An 18,679-nucleotide genomic window follows, 5' to 3' on the forward strand; every position below is an offset into this window, starting at 1 on the left:
CTGAGGCAAATACAGCAATCACACACGTCACAGTATTTGAAGATTTATCTGAGGTCAGCTTGATTTATCTCAGACTGTTCCAAATGGTCCCATTGTACTGGGTAAAGTAATCCAAGTACACACCAAGCACACCCCAAATATTTGCCCAGTAATTGACAGGTATTTGACAGGTATTTGACCAGTATACTGTATACCAGTATTTTCCAGTGTTCAACCAGTATTTACCGCCAGTATTTGCCAAGGATTTGCCCCGTATTCGCCAGTATTTTGCTAGTATTTCACCAGTGTTTGCCAGTATTTTAGCAGTATTACCTGTAGCAGTAGTACTTGGCCCAGGTCTGTGGCACCACCATACCATCTCAGCCAGAGAGAGAGACCGCTGTCCTGATGAACACTGGAGGATCAACTCCTCCACATGTGGTTGGATTTACACTTACTGCCTAGCAGGTTGATTTCTTTATGTTGTCAAAGGAAAACATTTGTCACAATGTTTTCTGTAGTATGGAATGTGACCGCATTGCTGCTATTATTATTATTATTATTATTATTATTATTATTATTATTCTGCTTGTCATTTCTTACAGGGCTTCTGTTCAGTTGCTATATTGAGGCTAGAGTCAAATTCTGAAACTGATTGGCTTAGACGATGGCCAACACCTGAAACTCCCTGTCATTGGAATGCCTGTGTGTGTGTGTGTGTGTGTGTGTGTGTGTGTGTGTGTGTGTGTGTGTGTGTGTGTGTGTGTGTGTGTATGTGTGTGCGTGTGTGTGTGTGTGTGTGTGCGTGTGTGTGCGCGCACTGTGACTTCCTGCGGTTGCATGACAAATCCTCAGACGTAACATTGTAAGGGATCGTTGACAGGCCCCTCCAGCCCTCTCACCCCAGGGAACCCCCCCCCAGGGTCTCAGTGTGATCCCCCCTCCCCCCCCCCCCCCCAGGGTCTCAGTGTGATCCATATCTGCCTCTCCTCTCCGCTCAGCTCAGTCTCACAGCTGAACAGAAGCCCTGTACGCTGCCTCTAAATAATATCTCTCCTATGCCCTGCATTTACCCTCTTTTAGATTTTGTTCCTTTCTCTGCCTCTCTCTCTTTCCCTTTCTCTCTCTCTCTCTCTCTCTCTCTCTCTCTCTGCACATTCTTTTTCTTTCCATTGCTTTGGTACTTTGACTACTGTTCCTGCTTTTATGGTTGGTCTCTTCTTCGCCAGGCAGAGGAAGGGCTCCTGGGTTCCTGAGGTCTTTTCACCTGTTTGATTTCCTGTCCCTGTGTTTCTCTGACTGTAGTGAAGAGGTCGCTAGACTCTAAATCTAGAGGAGTTAAGTTATTCCCAGGCAAAGACAACAGCAACAAGTTTTCTATCTGTGAGTCCTACCTTTGTTTCTCCTTCATGGTAAATCTGTGGATTGGTTTGGTGGCGTTTGGTTCGGTGTCTGTGCTGTGTGCGTGGTAGATGTGACCTCATGTTTTTGATCAGTTCTGCCATGGCTTTTGCTCAGCTTACCGTAGCCTGCAGCCGGTATCTCATGCATGCCCCCCCCCCCCCTTCCTACCCTGCCTGTCCATCTCCCATCATCGCCTGATCAATAGCCTGGTCTGAATCAATAATCAATAAGCTGTGATGAATGGCAGTAGTGCTACTACTACCCCGGAGTCCCCTTCAACGCAAAGTCACGGCCGAGGCTTTGGGCCGACACGGAAGACCGCTAACAACAGCCACACACTGTCAACCGCCATGTTGGTTTAAAGCGGATGACAGCGTGGCCAGCGCTGGTGATTGGACGATGTACAACACACACACACAGGAGAAGGGCAAGCCGACCACACAGGAAGACCAGTCATGACAGCACGGCAGCCATGGAGGCACCCTCAGAACAAAATTCCAGAACGATTCTTTGATTGTCCCCATCTGAAAACCTTTTGAAAACCCAGTTAAGAGCTAAAGAGTTAAAATGTTTCTATGCACCATTGTATATGATTAATAACCTTATAACAGGGCTTATAATGCTAAATACCAAATTAGTCCTGTAACGTTGTTCAAGGTTTTTTTCCCCTCCAGAGGGTTCTCCCAAGGGGACAATCAAACTCCTGTTCCAGTTTATTGTTGGGGGTGTGTGTGTTAAGCAGCACTGTTCTGTGTGTGTTTGTGTAGCGCTGGTGAACCCTGGTCCCTCTGTGTTCAGCCTCCTAGCCAGGCGCGACCCAGCACAGGCACCCTGATTGATTCTGACAATAAAGTTAATGACTGATGAATTGTGTCCTGATACAATTATAATAAAGAACCTTGCTGGGCTCACAGAGCTCTCTCTCTCTCTCACACACACACACACACACACACACACACACCACACGTTAGGTTCAATAGCATTTGGAGCTCTTCCCTAGTTAGCATGTGTAATATTGATCATGTGTAATATTGATCCTAATGACTTGATAAAAAGTCAATGTGATTGGCCGCAACAACTCTGACGATAAGCTTCCTCACCCAATCAAAGAGAGTCTCTGGGGGTTGGAGAACATTAGTCAGAACCTTCAACATGAACAAAGAAAACGCTCTGCATACTGTAGCTCCCATACTAGATTTATTCCATCGTGTGACGTTTGGAGCCGAAGCTCTTATGAAAACACAAAGGAATATTTCTAGTATTGGAGCTACAGTGTCTTTTCTCTCTTCCTGTCATGCGTTCAATCCAGCACCTGCTATGAAGGTATTTTTGGATGAGCGTGACTTTTCCCTCAACCGGGAACCTTTAACAACAATAGGTTGGTACTGACTGTTGAGGAGGGCTGATATGTCAGGTACAGTAGATGTCAAGTACAGTAGCTGATGTGTCAGGTAGAGTAGTTGATGTGTCAGGTAGAGTAGATGATGTCAGGTAGAGTAGTTGATGTGTCAGGTAGAGTAGTTGATGATGTCAGGTAGAGTAGTTGATGTGTCAGGAAGAGTAGATGATGTCAGGTAGAGTAGTTGATGTGTCAGGTAGAGTAGTTGATGTCAGGTAGAGTAGATGATGTCAGGTAGAGTAGATGTGTCAGGTAGAGTAGATGATGATGTCAGGTAGAGTAGATGATGATGTCAGGTAGAGTAGATGATGTGTCAGGTAGAGTAGATGATGTGTCAGGTAGAGTAGTTGATGTGTCAGGTAGAGTAGTTGATGTGTCAGGTAGAGTAGATGATGTGTCAGGTAGAGTAGTTGATGTGTCAGGTAGAGTAGATGATGTGTCAGGTAGAGTAGATGATGTGTCAGGTAGAGTAGTTGATGTGTCAGGTAGAGTAGATGATGTGTCAGGTAGAGTAGATGATGTGTCAGGTAGAGTAGATGATGTGTCAGGTAGAGTAGTTGATGTGTCAGGTAGAGTAGTTGATGTGTCAGGTAGAGTAGATGATGTCAGGTAGAGTAGATGATGTGTCAGGTAGAGTAGATGATGTGTCAGGTAGAGTAGTTGATGTCAGGTAGAGTAGTTGATGTGTCAGGTAGAGTAGATGATGTCAGGTAGAGTAGTTGATGTCAGGTAGAGTAGTTGATGTGTCAGGTAGAGTAGTTGATGTGTCAGGTAGAGTAGATGATGTGTCAGGTAGAGTAGTTGATGTGTCAGGTAGAGTAGTTGATGTCAGGTAGAGTAGTTGATGTGTCAGGTAGAGTAGTTGATGTCAGGTAGAGTAGTTGATGTGTCAGGTAGAGTAGATGATGTGTCAGGTAGAGTAGTTGATGTGTCAGGTAGAGTAGTTGATGTCAGGTAGAGTAGTTGATGTGTCAGGTAGAGTAGATGATGTGTCAGGTAGAGTAGTTGATGATGTCAGGTAGAGTAGATGATGTGTCAGGTAGAGTAGATGATGTCAGGTAGAGTAGTTGATGTGTCAGGTAGAGTAGTTGATGTGTCAGGTAGAGTAGTTGATGATGTCAGGTAGAGTAGTTGATGTGTCAGGTAGAGTAGATGATGTGTCAGGTAGAGTAGTTGATGTGTCAGGTAGAGTAGATGATGTGTCAGGTAGAGTAGTTGATGTGTCAGGTAGAGTAGATGATGTGTCAGGTAGAGTAGTTGATGTGTCAGGTAGAGTAGATGATGTGTCAGGTAGAGTAGTTGATGTGTCAGGTAGAGTAGATGATGTGTCAGGTAGAGTAGTTGATGTGTCAGGTAGAGTAGTTGATGTGTCAGGTAGAGTAGTTGATGTGTCAGGTAGAGTAGATGATGTGTCAGGTAGAGTAGTTGATGATGTCAGGTAGAGTAGTTGATGATGTCAGGTAGAGTAGATGATGATGTCAGGTAGAGTAGATGATGTGTCAGGTAGAGTAGTTGATGTGTCAGGTAGAGTAGATGATGTGTCAGGTAGAGTAGATGATGTGTCAGGTAGAGTAGATGATGTGTCAGGTAGAGTAGATGATGTCAGGTAGAGTAGATGATGTGTCAGGTAGAGTAGTTGATGTGTCAGGTAGAGTAGATGATGTGTCAGGTAGAGTAGTTGATGTGTCAGGTAGAGTAGTTGATGTGTCAGGTAGAGTAGATGATGTGTCAGGTAGAGTAGTTGATGTGTCAGGTAGAGTAGTTGATGTGTCAGGTAGAGTAGATGATGATGTCAGGTAGAGTAGATGATGTGTCAGGTAGAGTAGATGATGATGTCAGGTAGAGTAGTTGATGTGTCAGGTAGAGTAGTTGATGTGTCAGGTAGAGTAGATGATGTGTCAGGTAGAGTAGTTGATGTGTCAGGTAGAGTAGATGATGTGTCAGGTAGAGTAGATGATGTGTCAGGTAGAGTAGATGATGTGTCAGGTAGAGTAGTTGATGTGTCAGGTAGAGTAGATGATGTGTCAGGTAGAGTAGATGATGTCAGATAGAGTAGTTGTTGATGTCAGGTAGAGTAGTTGATGTGTCAGGCTATCTAAGTACAGGGACGTTGGAGTCACGCACATTCAAAAATGAAGGTGAGGTGCTGGATTCTAAACACAAGAAGAAGTCAAGTCACCTTTTTATACAGCACATTAAAAAACAAAAACTGGGGTTTAGCCAATTTGTGACGTTTCAAGCCAAAGCTCTCCTTCAGATCACAATGAAATCAGCTCCACTGGAGCTCGAGGGTCGGTCTGTCTGAGCAGGATCAGATCACACTAACCCAGGGTAATGGAACAAAGACACAGAGGCTGAAGCTATTCTCCGTAGCAGTGCTATGTACCCAGGCCCGGCCTCCATAGCTATTTTACCCCATGCAGTTAAAACAGTATCACATCAGTAGTTTATTAATGTCTTCTGGTGTTCAGGGGTGGTGACGTGTCGTCTCTACCTGACGTTAAGCACTGCGTTCATCTCTATCCATGTATGCACAGATGCTGGGTTAGATTTAGGGTTAATTGAGGCGACGGTGTGTTGGACAGAGACTCAGGTGGAGGAGCCCGTCTATTAAAACTGGCTGAGCTGTATGATTGAATGCTCTGATTGATGCTGCATCCTAGAGCGGTCACATGATCTCAGATGATCTGTCTTACTTCATTGGAAAGTTGCACCTTGACTGCCTTGTACTGAGCTGTATGCCTCCAAGATAAACAAGAAATAGCTAAACATGCAACATGAAAATGACCATAACTGCATTATCCTCACTGCTCTCCCTCAGTATTTATGTGGCATGTGCACTTACATTTAGTTGCTCGTTTGTTTATTTGTTTGTTTTGTAGTTTGTTTTTGTCTGTGTGCATTTGTGGCTACAACATTCAGCATGATTAACCTGCATTTGTGACCAGAATCTGACAAAGAGCATGACCTATAAATATGACTGCATAACGCTGAATATTACTGAATATCACTGAATATTACTGAATATCACTGAATAGCACTGACTATTACTGCATATCACTGAATATTATCAAATACCATTATATATGAAGATTCAGATTTTATTTTAGCAAAGTGGGCTTGCATCTATGAGGAATTTTGTGTGCTGGTGATTGAAAATAATAATAATAATATTGATAATAATAATAATAATGATGATAATAACAATCATACATACATACATACATACATACATACATACATACATACATACATACATACATACATACATACTTATTAAAATAAAATTAATAATGTTCTCACCTTCTGGAATATGCCCCCGTTGCAAACAGAGATTTTCACAGGTAGCAAGCAGCTCTTTGCACAGCATGAACAGAGACTATGTCTAGAAGGAACAAGTAGTTCCTCTATTGCAGAGAGAGAGAGAGAGAGAGAGAGAGAGAGAGAGAGAGAGAGAGAGAGAGAGAGACGGGAGTGTGTGTGTGTGTGTGTGTGTGTGTGTGTGTGTGTATGTGTGTGTGTGTGTGTGTGTGTGTGTGTGTGTGTGTGTGTGTGTGTGTGTGTGTGTGTGTGTGTTCTGCCCTAGAGAGTTCTGGACGACTGGAATACTGCTGAATACTTAAATCCTGGAGTGCCACTTCAACCGCAATTACATGGACTAAGCCTGTAACAGGCTCTAGCCTGGTGTGTGTGTGTGTGTGTGTGTGTGTGTGTGTGTGTGTGTGTGTGTGTGTGTGTGTGTGTGTGTGTGTGTGTTGTTAAGACCACTGCCCTCCTGGGTTTCTCATTTCAGTGGAGTCGCTGCTGGATGTGAACACTACTTTCTAAGTATGGGACACACACACACACAGACTGAGTGTGGTGCTTCCAGAGCATACAGAACAGCCCGATATGGCCCACAATCCCTTTCTTCTCTCTAAGAACCACATTCTCAAGGCCTGGTTAATTCAGAGCTCACTAAAATAAGCATCGCTACGTCTGTTTAACCATGTGATCTCCTAGACACACTCTACCGTCCCATCACTGTGACTACGCAAACACACACACACACACACACACACACACAGTCTACCGTCCCATCACTGTGACTACGCAAACACACACACACACACACACAGTCTACCGTCCCATCACTGTGACTACGCAAACACACACACACACACAGTCTACCGTCCCATCACTGTGACTACGCAAACACACACACACACACACACACAGTCTACTGTCCCATCACTGTGACTACGCAAACACACACACACACACAAACACAGTCTACCGTCCTATCACCGTGACTACGCAGACACACACACACACACAGTCTACCGTCCCATCACTGTGACTACGCAAACACACACACACACACACAGTCTACCGTCCCATCACTGTGACTACGCAAACACACACACACACACACACAGTCTACCGTCCCATCACTGTGACTACGGAGACACACACACACACACACACACACACACACAGTCTACCGTCCCATCACTGTGACTACGCAAACACACACACACACACACACTCTACCGTCCCATCACTGTGACTACGCAGACACACACACACACACACACAGTCTACCGTCCCATCACTGTAAATACGCAAACACACACACACACACACACACACACTCTACCGTCCCATCACTATGACTACGCAAACACACACACACACACACACAGTCTACCGTCCCATCACTGTGACTACGCAAACACACACACACACACACACACACACACACACAGTCTACCGTCCCATCACTGTGACTACGCAAACACACACATACACACACACACACACACAGTCTACCGTCCTATCACCGTGACTACGCAGACACACACACACACACACACACACACACACACAGTCTACCGTCCCATCACTGTGACTACGCAAACACACACACACAGGAGCTGTGATGTGTAGGTGTGTGTAGAAGGGTTAGTCTGTATCGTGTGGCAGGCTGTGTGTGTGTGTGTGTGTCTGTATGTGTCTGTTTTGGCATGGAGCCAGCATGTGAGTTTCTATAGCCTGGTGTCTCTCCCACCCCTTCTCACACACACACACACACACACACACACACACACACACATACACACATACACACAGTCTTCCATCTTATCACCATGACTACACAAACATATCTCACTAAACTTGGAGATGCATAATGACCTGGATGTACTGTAGCATAATATTTAGCTCGCCTCTATATGCCTGCCAGATAGTAAAAATGATACATTAATAATAAATCAAGCATCCTGATATTTAGCTGTCAGACTTTCGGTTTTCTTTTACAACCGCTGAACATCTCAAGGCCCTGGGACCAATGAAATTACAACCTCTGAACATGTCATGGCCCTGGGCCCAATTAAATTACATCCTTTGAACATGTCATGGCCCTGGGACCAATGAAATTACATCCTTTGAACATGTCATGGCCCTGGGACCAATGAAATTACATCCTTTGAACATGTCATGGCCCTGGGCCCAATTAAATTACATCCTTTGAACATGTCATGGCCCTGGGACCAATGAAATTACATCCTTTGAACATGTCATGGCCCTGGGACCAATGAAATTACAACCTCTGAACATGTCATGGCCCTGGGACCAATGAAATTACAACCTCTGAACATGTCATGGCCCTGGGACCAATGAAATTACAATCTCTGAACATGTCATGGCCCTGGGACCAATGAAACGTATTGTAAACAGCCCTATCGACACACATACACAGACTATATTGACTCTATTGACAGTGCAAGTGGAATATTCTCATTCAAACCCTACAAAGTTGCTGTTTTTAATGTGTTTTTTAAATAAGAGGTTTTGAGAGGACTGTACGCCGTGTGATGTGTGTCCTACACACTCAGCACAGTACCGTGTGTGTTCCTGAGGAGGAACCGGGCTCGGATCCTCCCCCCAGGTGTCCTGGTCGGGCTGAGGGGTGTCACCGGCGCCACGGCGGATCAAAGCCCGGGTTAGACTGGGGGGACGCAGTCAGACCCAGCACGAGAGGGGCGGAGTCACTGTGGCCTGGCTGTCAGGCGGAGCGCTGTCACAGCTCCTCCCCCCCTGGACTCTCCCTCCTCTAGTCGTCCTCCCGAGGGGCCGCCCACACCGCCTCAGACTGCTGCCCCCCATCCCCCCCCCACCCCCGGAGCGCCCCCCCCCCTGCTGGCTGCGGCGGGCAGAGCGGCGGCCAGGTTAGCTAGTAACCCCCCCCCCCCCGGGTCTGTGGGTGACCAGTTGGGAGCTCTTCATGCCGGGGTCGTGACCTGAGGAGGGATAGCTGACCTGAGATCTGTGCGTTAGGAAACAGTCCACTCCCGGGATTCTCGACATACATACACACACACACACACACACACACACACACACACACACACACACACACAAACAGCCCACTGGTCTTCCTAAGGGAAGGACTCCTACTACACTCATCCAATCCACAGGACTGATGTGTAGGTGTGTGTAGAAGGGTTAGTCTGTATCGTGTGGCAGGCTGTGTGTGCGTGTGTGTGTGTTGTGGCATGGAGCCAGCATGTGAGTTTCTATAGCCTGGTGTCTCTCCCACCCCTTCCTTCTCACACACACACACACACACAGACACACACACACACACACACACACACACGTCCTGTTCTGTCACATGTTCTAACTGTGTTTCTGTGTGTGTCTGTGTGTGTGTCTATGTGTGTGTGTGTGTGTGTGTGTTGTGTCTCCTCTTGTCTTGTCCCATAATGCATTGCTCTGACGGTGTTCCTGTTTCCCATACTGCCCTGCAACAGTGAACGAGGGGGGGATCAAGCACGCGTCCAACTCCTGCCCCGACCCTGGGGAACCTGAGAACGGCAAGCGATCTGGCTCTGACTTCAGGTAAGACACACACACACACACAGTCGGGGAGATACAAGCCTCTTTCATGTTGTTATCACATGTCCGTGGGTATAAAAGGCATGTAATTACAGTGTGTAATGATGCAAAATGGCCTACAAGAACTCATTCCCCACTGTAGTAAGTTTCTATGTGTGGTTATGCAGGGACTGGGACAAGTCGTCTTTCCTGAATATCAACTCTGCCTGTCACTCGTATTACAGCCACAGACACATTATGAAATGTATTCTCAAAACTAGCAAGGTGACCAGTCGGACAAATGAGTGGTCCATGTAGCCTGGTGGCAGATTCCTCAGTCAGGCAGAGAGGAGTGCACAGTTGGGTTCCACTGGACAAGAAGGCGTCGAACCCATGACCTTCGCTTCACGAGGCCGACGCCTTCACGCGTTTCTGTCAGGATCTGCCCCCGTCGTCGCTATGCAACCGGCGTGGACCAATATTAATTAGGGGCGTTTAGCTGACCATTCCTAGGCAACGACGGGGGTTCGAAGAGGCGGGGCTAGAGGGGCGCTCGCTCGTGCCAAGTTTCAAGTTGATTGTGAGTCATAATGGGAAAGTGGCGCGGGGATGTGCGTGTGCCCTGTGTCATCATCCCTGTCTTCTCTCTGCTCTCCTCCTCTTCCTCTCCTCCTCTTCCTCTCCTCTCTTCCTCTCCTCTCATCCCTCTTTAAGTGCTTTGTGAATGACTCAGCTGTTCTCAAGGCTGCTTGTTGGCAGCGTCTGAATAGAAGCTCGGGCACAAAAGGTCTTTTCAGATCAATCTGCAGTAACTATGTTGATAAAAACATTTTGGATGATAGAGAGCCAGAAGAGATGAGAAACATAATCACTTCCGACTGCGCAAACACACACACATGCACGCACACGCACACACACCCACACACACACGTATGTACGCACACACACACACATACGTACGTACGCGCACACTAGAGATGCGCGGATGGAGTTTGAGAGCCCCCGACTCCGCGTTCACTCATCAATCATCCACCCGCCACCCACCTGATGTAATTATCTTCTAAAATGTAGAGACCCGCCCCCAACCCGCCAAACAGGAAGTTATTGTATTTACATTTAATGATGTCCAGCCGTTCGTGCTCATTCACTTTTCATATAGGCGCATTTTCTTGACTTAAACAATTTAAAGATTATAGGCTCGCTTTCGCAGGATCTTGGTTGACGAAGTGGTCGAGGGTATTTGAGTGAGCTGCTGGCAGGTCTCACGCTTTCTCGCAGTTGTTATGATATCATATATATAATTATCGTAGTTATTAAATATGAATATAACTGACAAATCCACCCGCAATCCACCCGAAATTAATCACAATGTTGATTTTTATTGGCCCATCCACCCGCTGATGCGGATATCTGTGGATGTCGCGGATATATCCGCACACACACACACACACACACACTCGCTCTCCCTCCCTCCCTCCCCCCATCTCTCATCCATATCTCTCTGTCTCCCTCTCCCCCTCCCTGTCTCTCTCCATCTCTCCTCCATCTCTCTCTCCCTGTCTCCCTCTCTCTCACCCTGTATCCCTCTCTATCTATCTCTCTCTCCTTTTCTCCCTCCATCTCTCCTCCATCTATCTCCCCCCATCTCTCCCTCTATCTCTCTCTCCCTCTCTCTCCATCTCTCCCTCCCTCTCTCTCCCTGTCTCTCTCCATCTCTCCCTCCCTCTCTCTCGCTGTCTCCCCCCATCTCTCCCTCTGTCTCCCTTCCCCACACCTGCTTCTGCAGATGAACTGAATGAACCTTGTTCCCTCTTCTCTCTCTCTCTCACACACACACACACACACACACACACACACACCCTCATCTGACCTCAGGCAGGTTTAGCCTCAGACACAGTGAATGGCCAGGGTTCTCTTTCACCCACTGGTAAACCCATATGATTTGCATATGCTGCTGTTTGAGTCACAAGATCCTGAGAGATTCTGAGAGATCCTGAATGATTATGAGAGATCATGAAAGATCATGAGAGATTCTGAGAGATCATGAGAGATTCTGAGAGATTCTGAGAGATCATGAGAGATCATGAGAGATCATGAGAGATCATGAGAGATCATGAGAGATTCTGAGAGATTCTGAGAGATCATGAGAGATTCTGAGAGATCCTGAGAGATCATGAGAGATCCTGAGAGATTCTGAGAGATCATGAGAGATCATGAGAGATCATGAGAGATTATGAGAGATCATGAGAGATCATGAGAGATTCTGAAAGACTTTTAGAGATCCTGAGAGATCCTGAGAGATCATGAGAGATCATGAGAGATCATGAGAGATTCTGAGAGATCATGAGAGATCATGAGAGATCATGAGAGATCCTGAGAGATTCTGAAAGATCCTGAGAGATCATGAGAGATTCTGAGAGATCATGAGAGATTCTGAGAGATTCTGAGAGATTCTGAGAGATCATGAGAGATCATGAGAGATCATGAGAGATCATGAGAGATTATGAGAGATCATGAGAGATCATGAGAGATTCTGAAAGACTTTTAGAGATCCTGAGAGATCCTGAGAGATCATGAGAGATCATGAGAGATCATGAGAGATTCTGAGAGATCATGAGAGATCATGAGAGATCATGAGAGATCCTGAGAGATTCTGAAAGATCATGAGAGATTCTGAGAGATCCTGAGAGATTCTGAGAGATCCTGAGAGATCATGAGAGATCATGAGAGATTCTGAGAGATCATGAGAGATCATGAGAGATTCTGAGAGATCATGAGAGATTCTGAGAGATCATGAGAGATTCTGAGAGATCATGAGAGATTCTGAGAGATTCTGAGAGATCCTGAGAGATCATGAGAGATTCTGAGAGATTCTGAGAGACCATGAGAGATTCTGAGAGATCATGAGAGATTCTGAGAGATTCTGAGAGATCATGAGAGATCATGAGAGATCATGAGAGATTCTGAGAGATTCTGAGAGATTCTGAGAGATCCTGAGAGATCATGAGAGATCATGAGAGATCATGAGAGATCATGAGAGATTCTGAGAGATTCTGAGAGATCATGAGAGATTCTGAGAGATCCTGAGAGATCATGAGAGATTCTGAGAGATTCTGAGAGATCCTGAGAGATCATGAGAGATCATGAGAGATTCTGAGAGATCATGAGAGATCATGAGAGATTCTGAGAGATCATGAGAGATTCTGAGAGATCATGAGAGATTCTGAGAGATTCTGAGAGATCCTGAGAGATCATGAGAGATTCTGAGAGATTCTGAGAGACCATGAGAGATTCTGAGAGATCATGAGAGATTCTGAGAGATTCTGAGAGATCATGAGAGATCATGAGAGATCATGAGAGATTCTGAGAGATCCTGAGAGATCATGAGAGATCATGAGAGATCATGAGAGATCATGAGAGATTCTGAGAGATTCTGAGAGATCATGAGAGATTCTGAGAGATCCTGAGAGATCATGAGAGATTCTGAGAGATTCTGAGAGATCATGAGAGATTCTGAGAGATCCTGAGAGATCATGAGATATTCTGAGAGATTCTGAGAGATCATGAGAGATCATGAGAGATCATAAGAGATTATGAGAGATCCTGAGAGATTCTGAGAGATTCTGAGAGATTCTGAGAGATTCTGAGAGATCATGAGAGATCATGAGAGATTATGAGAGATCATGAGAGATCATGAGAGATTCTGAAAGACTTTTAGAGATCCTGAGAGATCCTGAGAGATCATGAGAGATCATGAGAGATCATGAGAGATTCTGAGAGATCATGAGAGATCATGAGAGATCATGAGAGATCCTGAGAGATTCTGAAAGATCCTGAGAGATCATGAGAGATTCTGAGAGATCATGAGAGATTCTGAGAGATCCTGAGAGATTCTGAGAGATCCTGAGAGATCATGAGAGATCATGAGAGATTCTGAGAGATCATGAGAGATCATGAGAGATTCTGAGAGATCATGAGAGATTCTGAGAGATTCTGAGAGATCCTGAGAGATTCTGAGAGATCATGAGAGATTCTGAGAGATCATGAGAGATTCTGAGAGATCATGAGAGATCATGAGAGATTCTGAGAGATTCTGAGAGATCATGAGAGATTCTGAGAGATTCTGAGAGATCATGAGAGATTCTGAGAGATTCTGAGAGATCATGAGAGATCATGAGAGATTCTGAGAGATTCTGAGAGACCATGAGAGATTCTGAGAGATCATGAGAGATTCTGAGAGATTCTGAGAGATCATGAGAGATCATGAGAGATCATGAGAGATCATGAGAGATTCTGAGAGATTCTGAGAGATCCTGAGAGATCCTGAGAGATCATGAGAGATCATGAGAGATCATGCGAGATCATGAGAGATCATGAAAGATCATGAGAGATTCTGAGAGATTCTGAGAGATCATGAGAGATCATGAGAGATCATGAGAGATTCTGAGAGATCATGAGAGATCATGAGAGATTCTGAAAGACTTTTAGAGATCCTGAGAGATTCTGGGAAAGTCTGAGAGATTCTTAGATGATCTGAGAGATCCTGAGAGATTCATTGAGATGTTGGGCCATTGATGTTAGAATGTCCATAGAAGCCAAGTGAGGAGATTGTAATTCAGAGCTATTCAGTCATATTGAACCGAACATGATTTCTGTGTGTGTGTGTGTGTGTGTCTGTGTGTGTGTGTGTGCGTGCACGTGTGTGTCTGTGTTTGTGCATGTGTGTATGTGTGTGTGCGTGTGTGTCCAGCATCGGTGCCAAGGCCCAGTTCGTGTGTGATGAGGACCACGTGCTTCAGGGCAGTAAGACCATCACCTGCCAGCGCGTCGCTGAGGTGTTCACCGCCTGGAGCGACCACCGACCCGTCTGCAAAGGTGAGCAGGCTCCCACACAAACACACACACACACTCACACACACACACTCGCAAACACACACACTCACACACACACATACTCGCACACGCACGCACACACACACATTCACACATCCAGCCCGGAAACAGAGGTGGGAGGGGAACTCATGAAGATGCAAACAGCACCGCTCTGTCGTCTCAAACTCAAGGACGCGCTGGAGACAGGAAGGAGGAGATGAGAGGAAGAAACAAAGAAAGAGAATAGAAGAGAAGGAAGAGACGAGAAGAGGTGGGAAGAGGAGAGAAGAGAAGAGAAGAGAAGAAAGAGAAGAGAAGAGAAGAGAAGAGGAGGGAAGAGGAGAGAAGAGGATGGAAGAGAAGAGAGGAGAAGAGGAGGGAAGAGAAGAGGAGAGGAGGGAAGAGAAGAGGAGAGGAGAGAAGAGGAGAGAAGAGAAGAGGAGAGAAGAGAAGAGGAGAGAAGAGAAGAGGAGAGGAGGGAAGAGAAGAGGAGAGGAGAGAAGAGGAGAGAAGAGAAGAGGAGAGAAGAGGAGAGGAGAGAAGACATTTAAATTATGCGTGATTAGGGAGGCAGATGAGTTGACGTGCCGGACAACTCCCAGTATAATTACGGTCTGGCTGGTCCGCGGGGAGGCGGCGAGGAGGCGAGAGCCAAGCCCGCAGGACTTCCTCCTTCGCCGTCTTAATTAACGCAACCTATGATTATCTTTTTGGATATGGCGCCCGACCTCATCATCTCGTTACACTCTCGTTATGATCTCGTTATTCTTTTGGCAATTAGACGTTGCAGATATCAATTAGGCATCTCCCTGTCATTGCCCCACTCCCCGCGCTCCCGAGCCGACCAATGCGTCTGCTCCAGGAAATACAGTAACCAATCATGTCTAACGACCTCTGTTCGAGCCTATAGGCAGTGATGAAAACTTTAGATGAGGAGTGTTGTGTCTATAGTTCGATACTTGGCCTTGGTATCAGCGCTGCTCAGATTGGATTCAGTATTTAGTGAAGGATTATCGAGCCACAGCGGTCGTGTGTGAAGGGAAGTGGTGTGTGAAGAGTGTGTGTTGTTAAATGTGTGAAGAGTGTGTGTGTGCTGCCTGGGTCGCTTGGAGTTCTGTCCCAGCAGACAGCCTCAGACTTAGAGCAGGGCTGCCAACGACTCTTAATACTGTTCACCATAACCCTACCATCTCAAACTCTACTGTTCACCCTAACCCTACCATCTCAAACTCTATTAACTCTAACCCTACCATCTCAAACTCTATTAACTCTAACCCAACCATCTCAAACTCTATTAACACTAACCCTACCATCTCAAACTCTACTGTTCACCATAACCCTACCATCTCAAACTCTATTAACCATAACCCTACCATCTCAAACTCTATTAACCATAACCCTACCATCTCAAACTCTATTAACCATAACCCTACCATCTCAAACTCTATTAACCCTAACCCCACCATCTCAAACTCTATTAACCATAACCCCACCATCTCAAACTCTATTAACCATAACCCTACCATCTCAAACTCTATTAACCATAACCCCACCATCTCAAACTCTATTAACCATAACCCCACCATCTCAAACTCTATTAACCCTAACCCTACCATCTCCAACTCTACTGTTAACCATAACCCCACCATCTCAAACTCTATTAACCATAACCCCACCATCTCAAACTCTATTAACCCTAACCCTACCATCTCAAACTCTATTAACCATAACCCCACCATCTCAAACTCTATTAACCCTAACCCTACCATCTCAAACTCTATTAACCATAACCCCACCATCTCAAACTCTATTAACCATAACCCCACCATCTCAAACTCTACTGTTCACCCTAACCCTACCATCTCAAACTCTATTAACCCTAACCCTACCATCTCCAACTCTACTGTTAACCATAACCCCACCATCTCAAACTCTATTAACCATAACCCCACCATCTCAAACTCTATTAACCATAACCCTACCATCTCAAACTCTACTGTTAACACTAACCCTACCATCTCAAACTCTATTAACCATAACCCTACCATCTCAAACTATATTGACACTAACCCTACCATCTCAAACTCTATTAACCCTAACCCTACCATCTCAAACTCTACTGTTCACCCCAACCCTACCATCTCAAACTCTATTAACACTAACCCTACCATCTCAAACTCTATTAACCCTAACCCTACCATCTCAAACTCTGTTAACCCTAACCCTACCATCTCAAACTCTACTGTTTACCCTAACCCTACCATCTCAAACTCTATTAACCCTAACCCTACCATCTCAAACTCTACTGTTCACCCTAACCCTACCATCTCAAACTCTATTAACCCTAACCCTACCATCTCAAACTCTATTAACCATAACCCTACCATCTCAAACTCTATTAACCATAACCCCACCATCTCAAACTCTATTAACCATAACCCTACCATCTCAAACTCTATTAACCATAACCCTACCATTTTAAACTCTATTAACCATAACCCTACCATCTCAAACTCTATTAACCCTAACCCTACCATCTCAAACTCTACTGTTAACCATAACCCCACCATCTCAAACTCTATTAACCATAACCCTACCATCTCAAACTCTACTGTTAACCCTAACCCTACCATCTCAAACTCTACTGTTCACCCTAACCCTACCATCTCAAACTCTACTGTTAACCCTAACCCTACCATCTCAAACTCTACTGTTAACACTAACCCTACCATCTCAAACTCTACTGTTCACCCTAACCCTACCATCTCAAACTCTACTGTTCACCCTAACCCTACCATCTCAAACTCTATTAACCATAACCCTACCATCTCAAACTCTATTAACCCTAACCCTACCATCTCAAACTCTATTAACACTAACCCTACCATCTCAAACTCTACTAACCATAACCCTACCATCTCAAACTCTACTGTTAACCCTAACCCTACCATCTCAAACTCTATTAACCATAACCCCACCATCTCAAACTCTACTAACCCTAACCCTACCATCTCAAACTCTATTAACACTAACCCTACCATCTCAAACTCTATTAACCCTAACCCTACCATCTCAAACTCTACTAACCCTAACCCTACCATCTAAATCTCTGCTGCTGTCTCAAACTAAACGTAACCCTACCATCTCAAACTCTATTAACCATAACCCTACCATCTAAATCTCTGCTGCTGTCTCAAACTAAACGTAACCCTACCCTGACACAACAAGGTCCTCCACAAGAGAGCATACTCTCAGCTACAAACAAAACACTCTAAATGTCCAACACACCACTAAAACATCTGCTGTTTGCTGGACGTCACAACCGTTCAGAGGCTACCAGGTTCTGGTCCAGTGCAGGTTCAGTGCTGGTTCAGTGTTGGTCCATTGTTGGTCCAGTGTTGGTTCAGTGTTGGTCCAGATCGTCCTGGAGTCCAGCTGTCCTCTCTGCTGCCCCCTGTTGGTCAACACCCTCGGAGAAGAAAGAGCTGCCTAAAGGCCGCTAGACAGAACCACAGAGTGCTACTTTGTTGTTCCCTCATTGGTTCCAGGTAGAACCATCTCGTAAAACAAAGGTTCTAAGGAGAACCATTTAATACAAATAAAAAAAAGGAGAGTTGATATAGGCACTCAATAAATTGGATGGCAGGAAAAAAGCCTTTAATGTGACTGGCTTACACGATTAAAGAAGAAGACGACAACTTGAGAAGCATTTAATCTTCAGAGAACCAAATGTGTTCTCAAAGTGTTTCTGAGAGGGTTCCCTCAGGACCCATGGGGATGTGAGGAGAAACAATATCAGACAGTATCTCTGACTCCTCTCTCTGCTGTGACCATAAACACAAAGTATCACACACACATTGGCCGGGTTTCCCGATAAAGAACCTTCTTAAGGAACCCTTCTTAAGCAACCCTTCCTTTGCAGGGGAGTTAAGAAGCTTCTTAACTCAGTTAAATGCTTCTTAACTCAGTTAAGTGCTTCTTAACTCGTTCGGGAAACCCGGCCATTAACAGTATAGTATAGTATATTCCAGAGAAAAAGCCTCTCTCCAACAGTGTTTACCGATGAGCAGACTGAGAGGAGAGGAGAGGAGAGGAGAGGTGAGGAGAGGAGAGGAGAGGAGAGGAGAGGAGAGGAGAGGAGAGGAGAGGAGAGGAGAGGAGAGGAGA

General features: G+C 45.4%; 1 protein-coding gene across 1 annotated transcript in view; it reads left to right on the forward strand.

Annotated features, from left to right (window-relative positions):
• The window catches only part of LOC311328004 (CUB and sushi domain-containing protein 3-like), a gene marked incomplete at its 3' end in the record, with an annotated part of 605,137 nt that overhangs the window by 300,207 nt on the left and 286,251 nt on the right, over positions 1 to 18,679 (forward strand). The window contains 3 exon segments of the mRNA XM_084461116.1: positions 1,285 to 1,362; positions 9,577 to 9,664; positions 14,391 to 14,515. Coding sequence (XP_084317242.1) covers positions 1,285 to 1,362; positions 9,577 to 9,664; positions 14,391 to 14,515 — 291 coding nt within the window.

Source organism: Borostomias antarcticus (genome assembly GCF_949987555.1).
Source record: "Borostomias antarcticus genome assembly, chromosome: 36".
NCBI classification, from domain to species: domain Eukaryota; kingdom Metazoa; phylum Chordata; class Actinopteri; order Stomiiformes; family Stomiidae; genus Borostomias; species Borostomias antarcticus.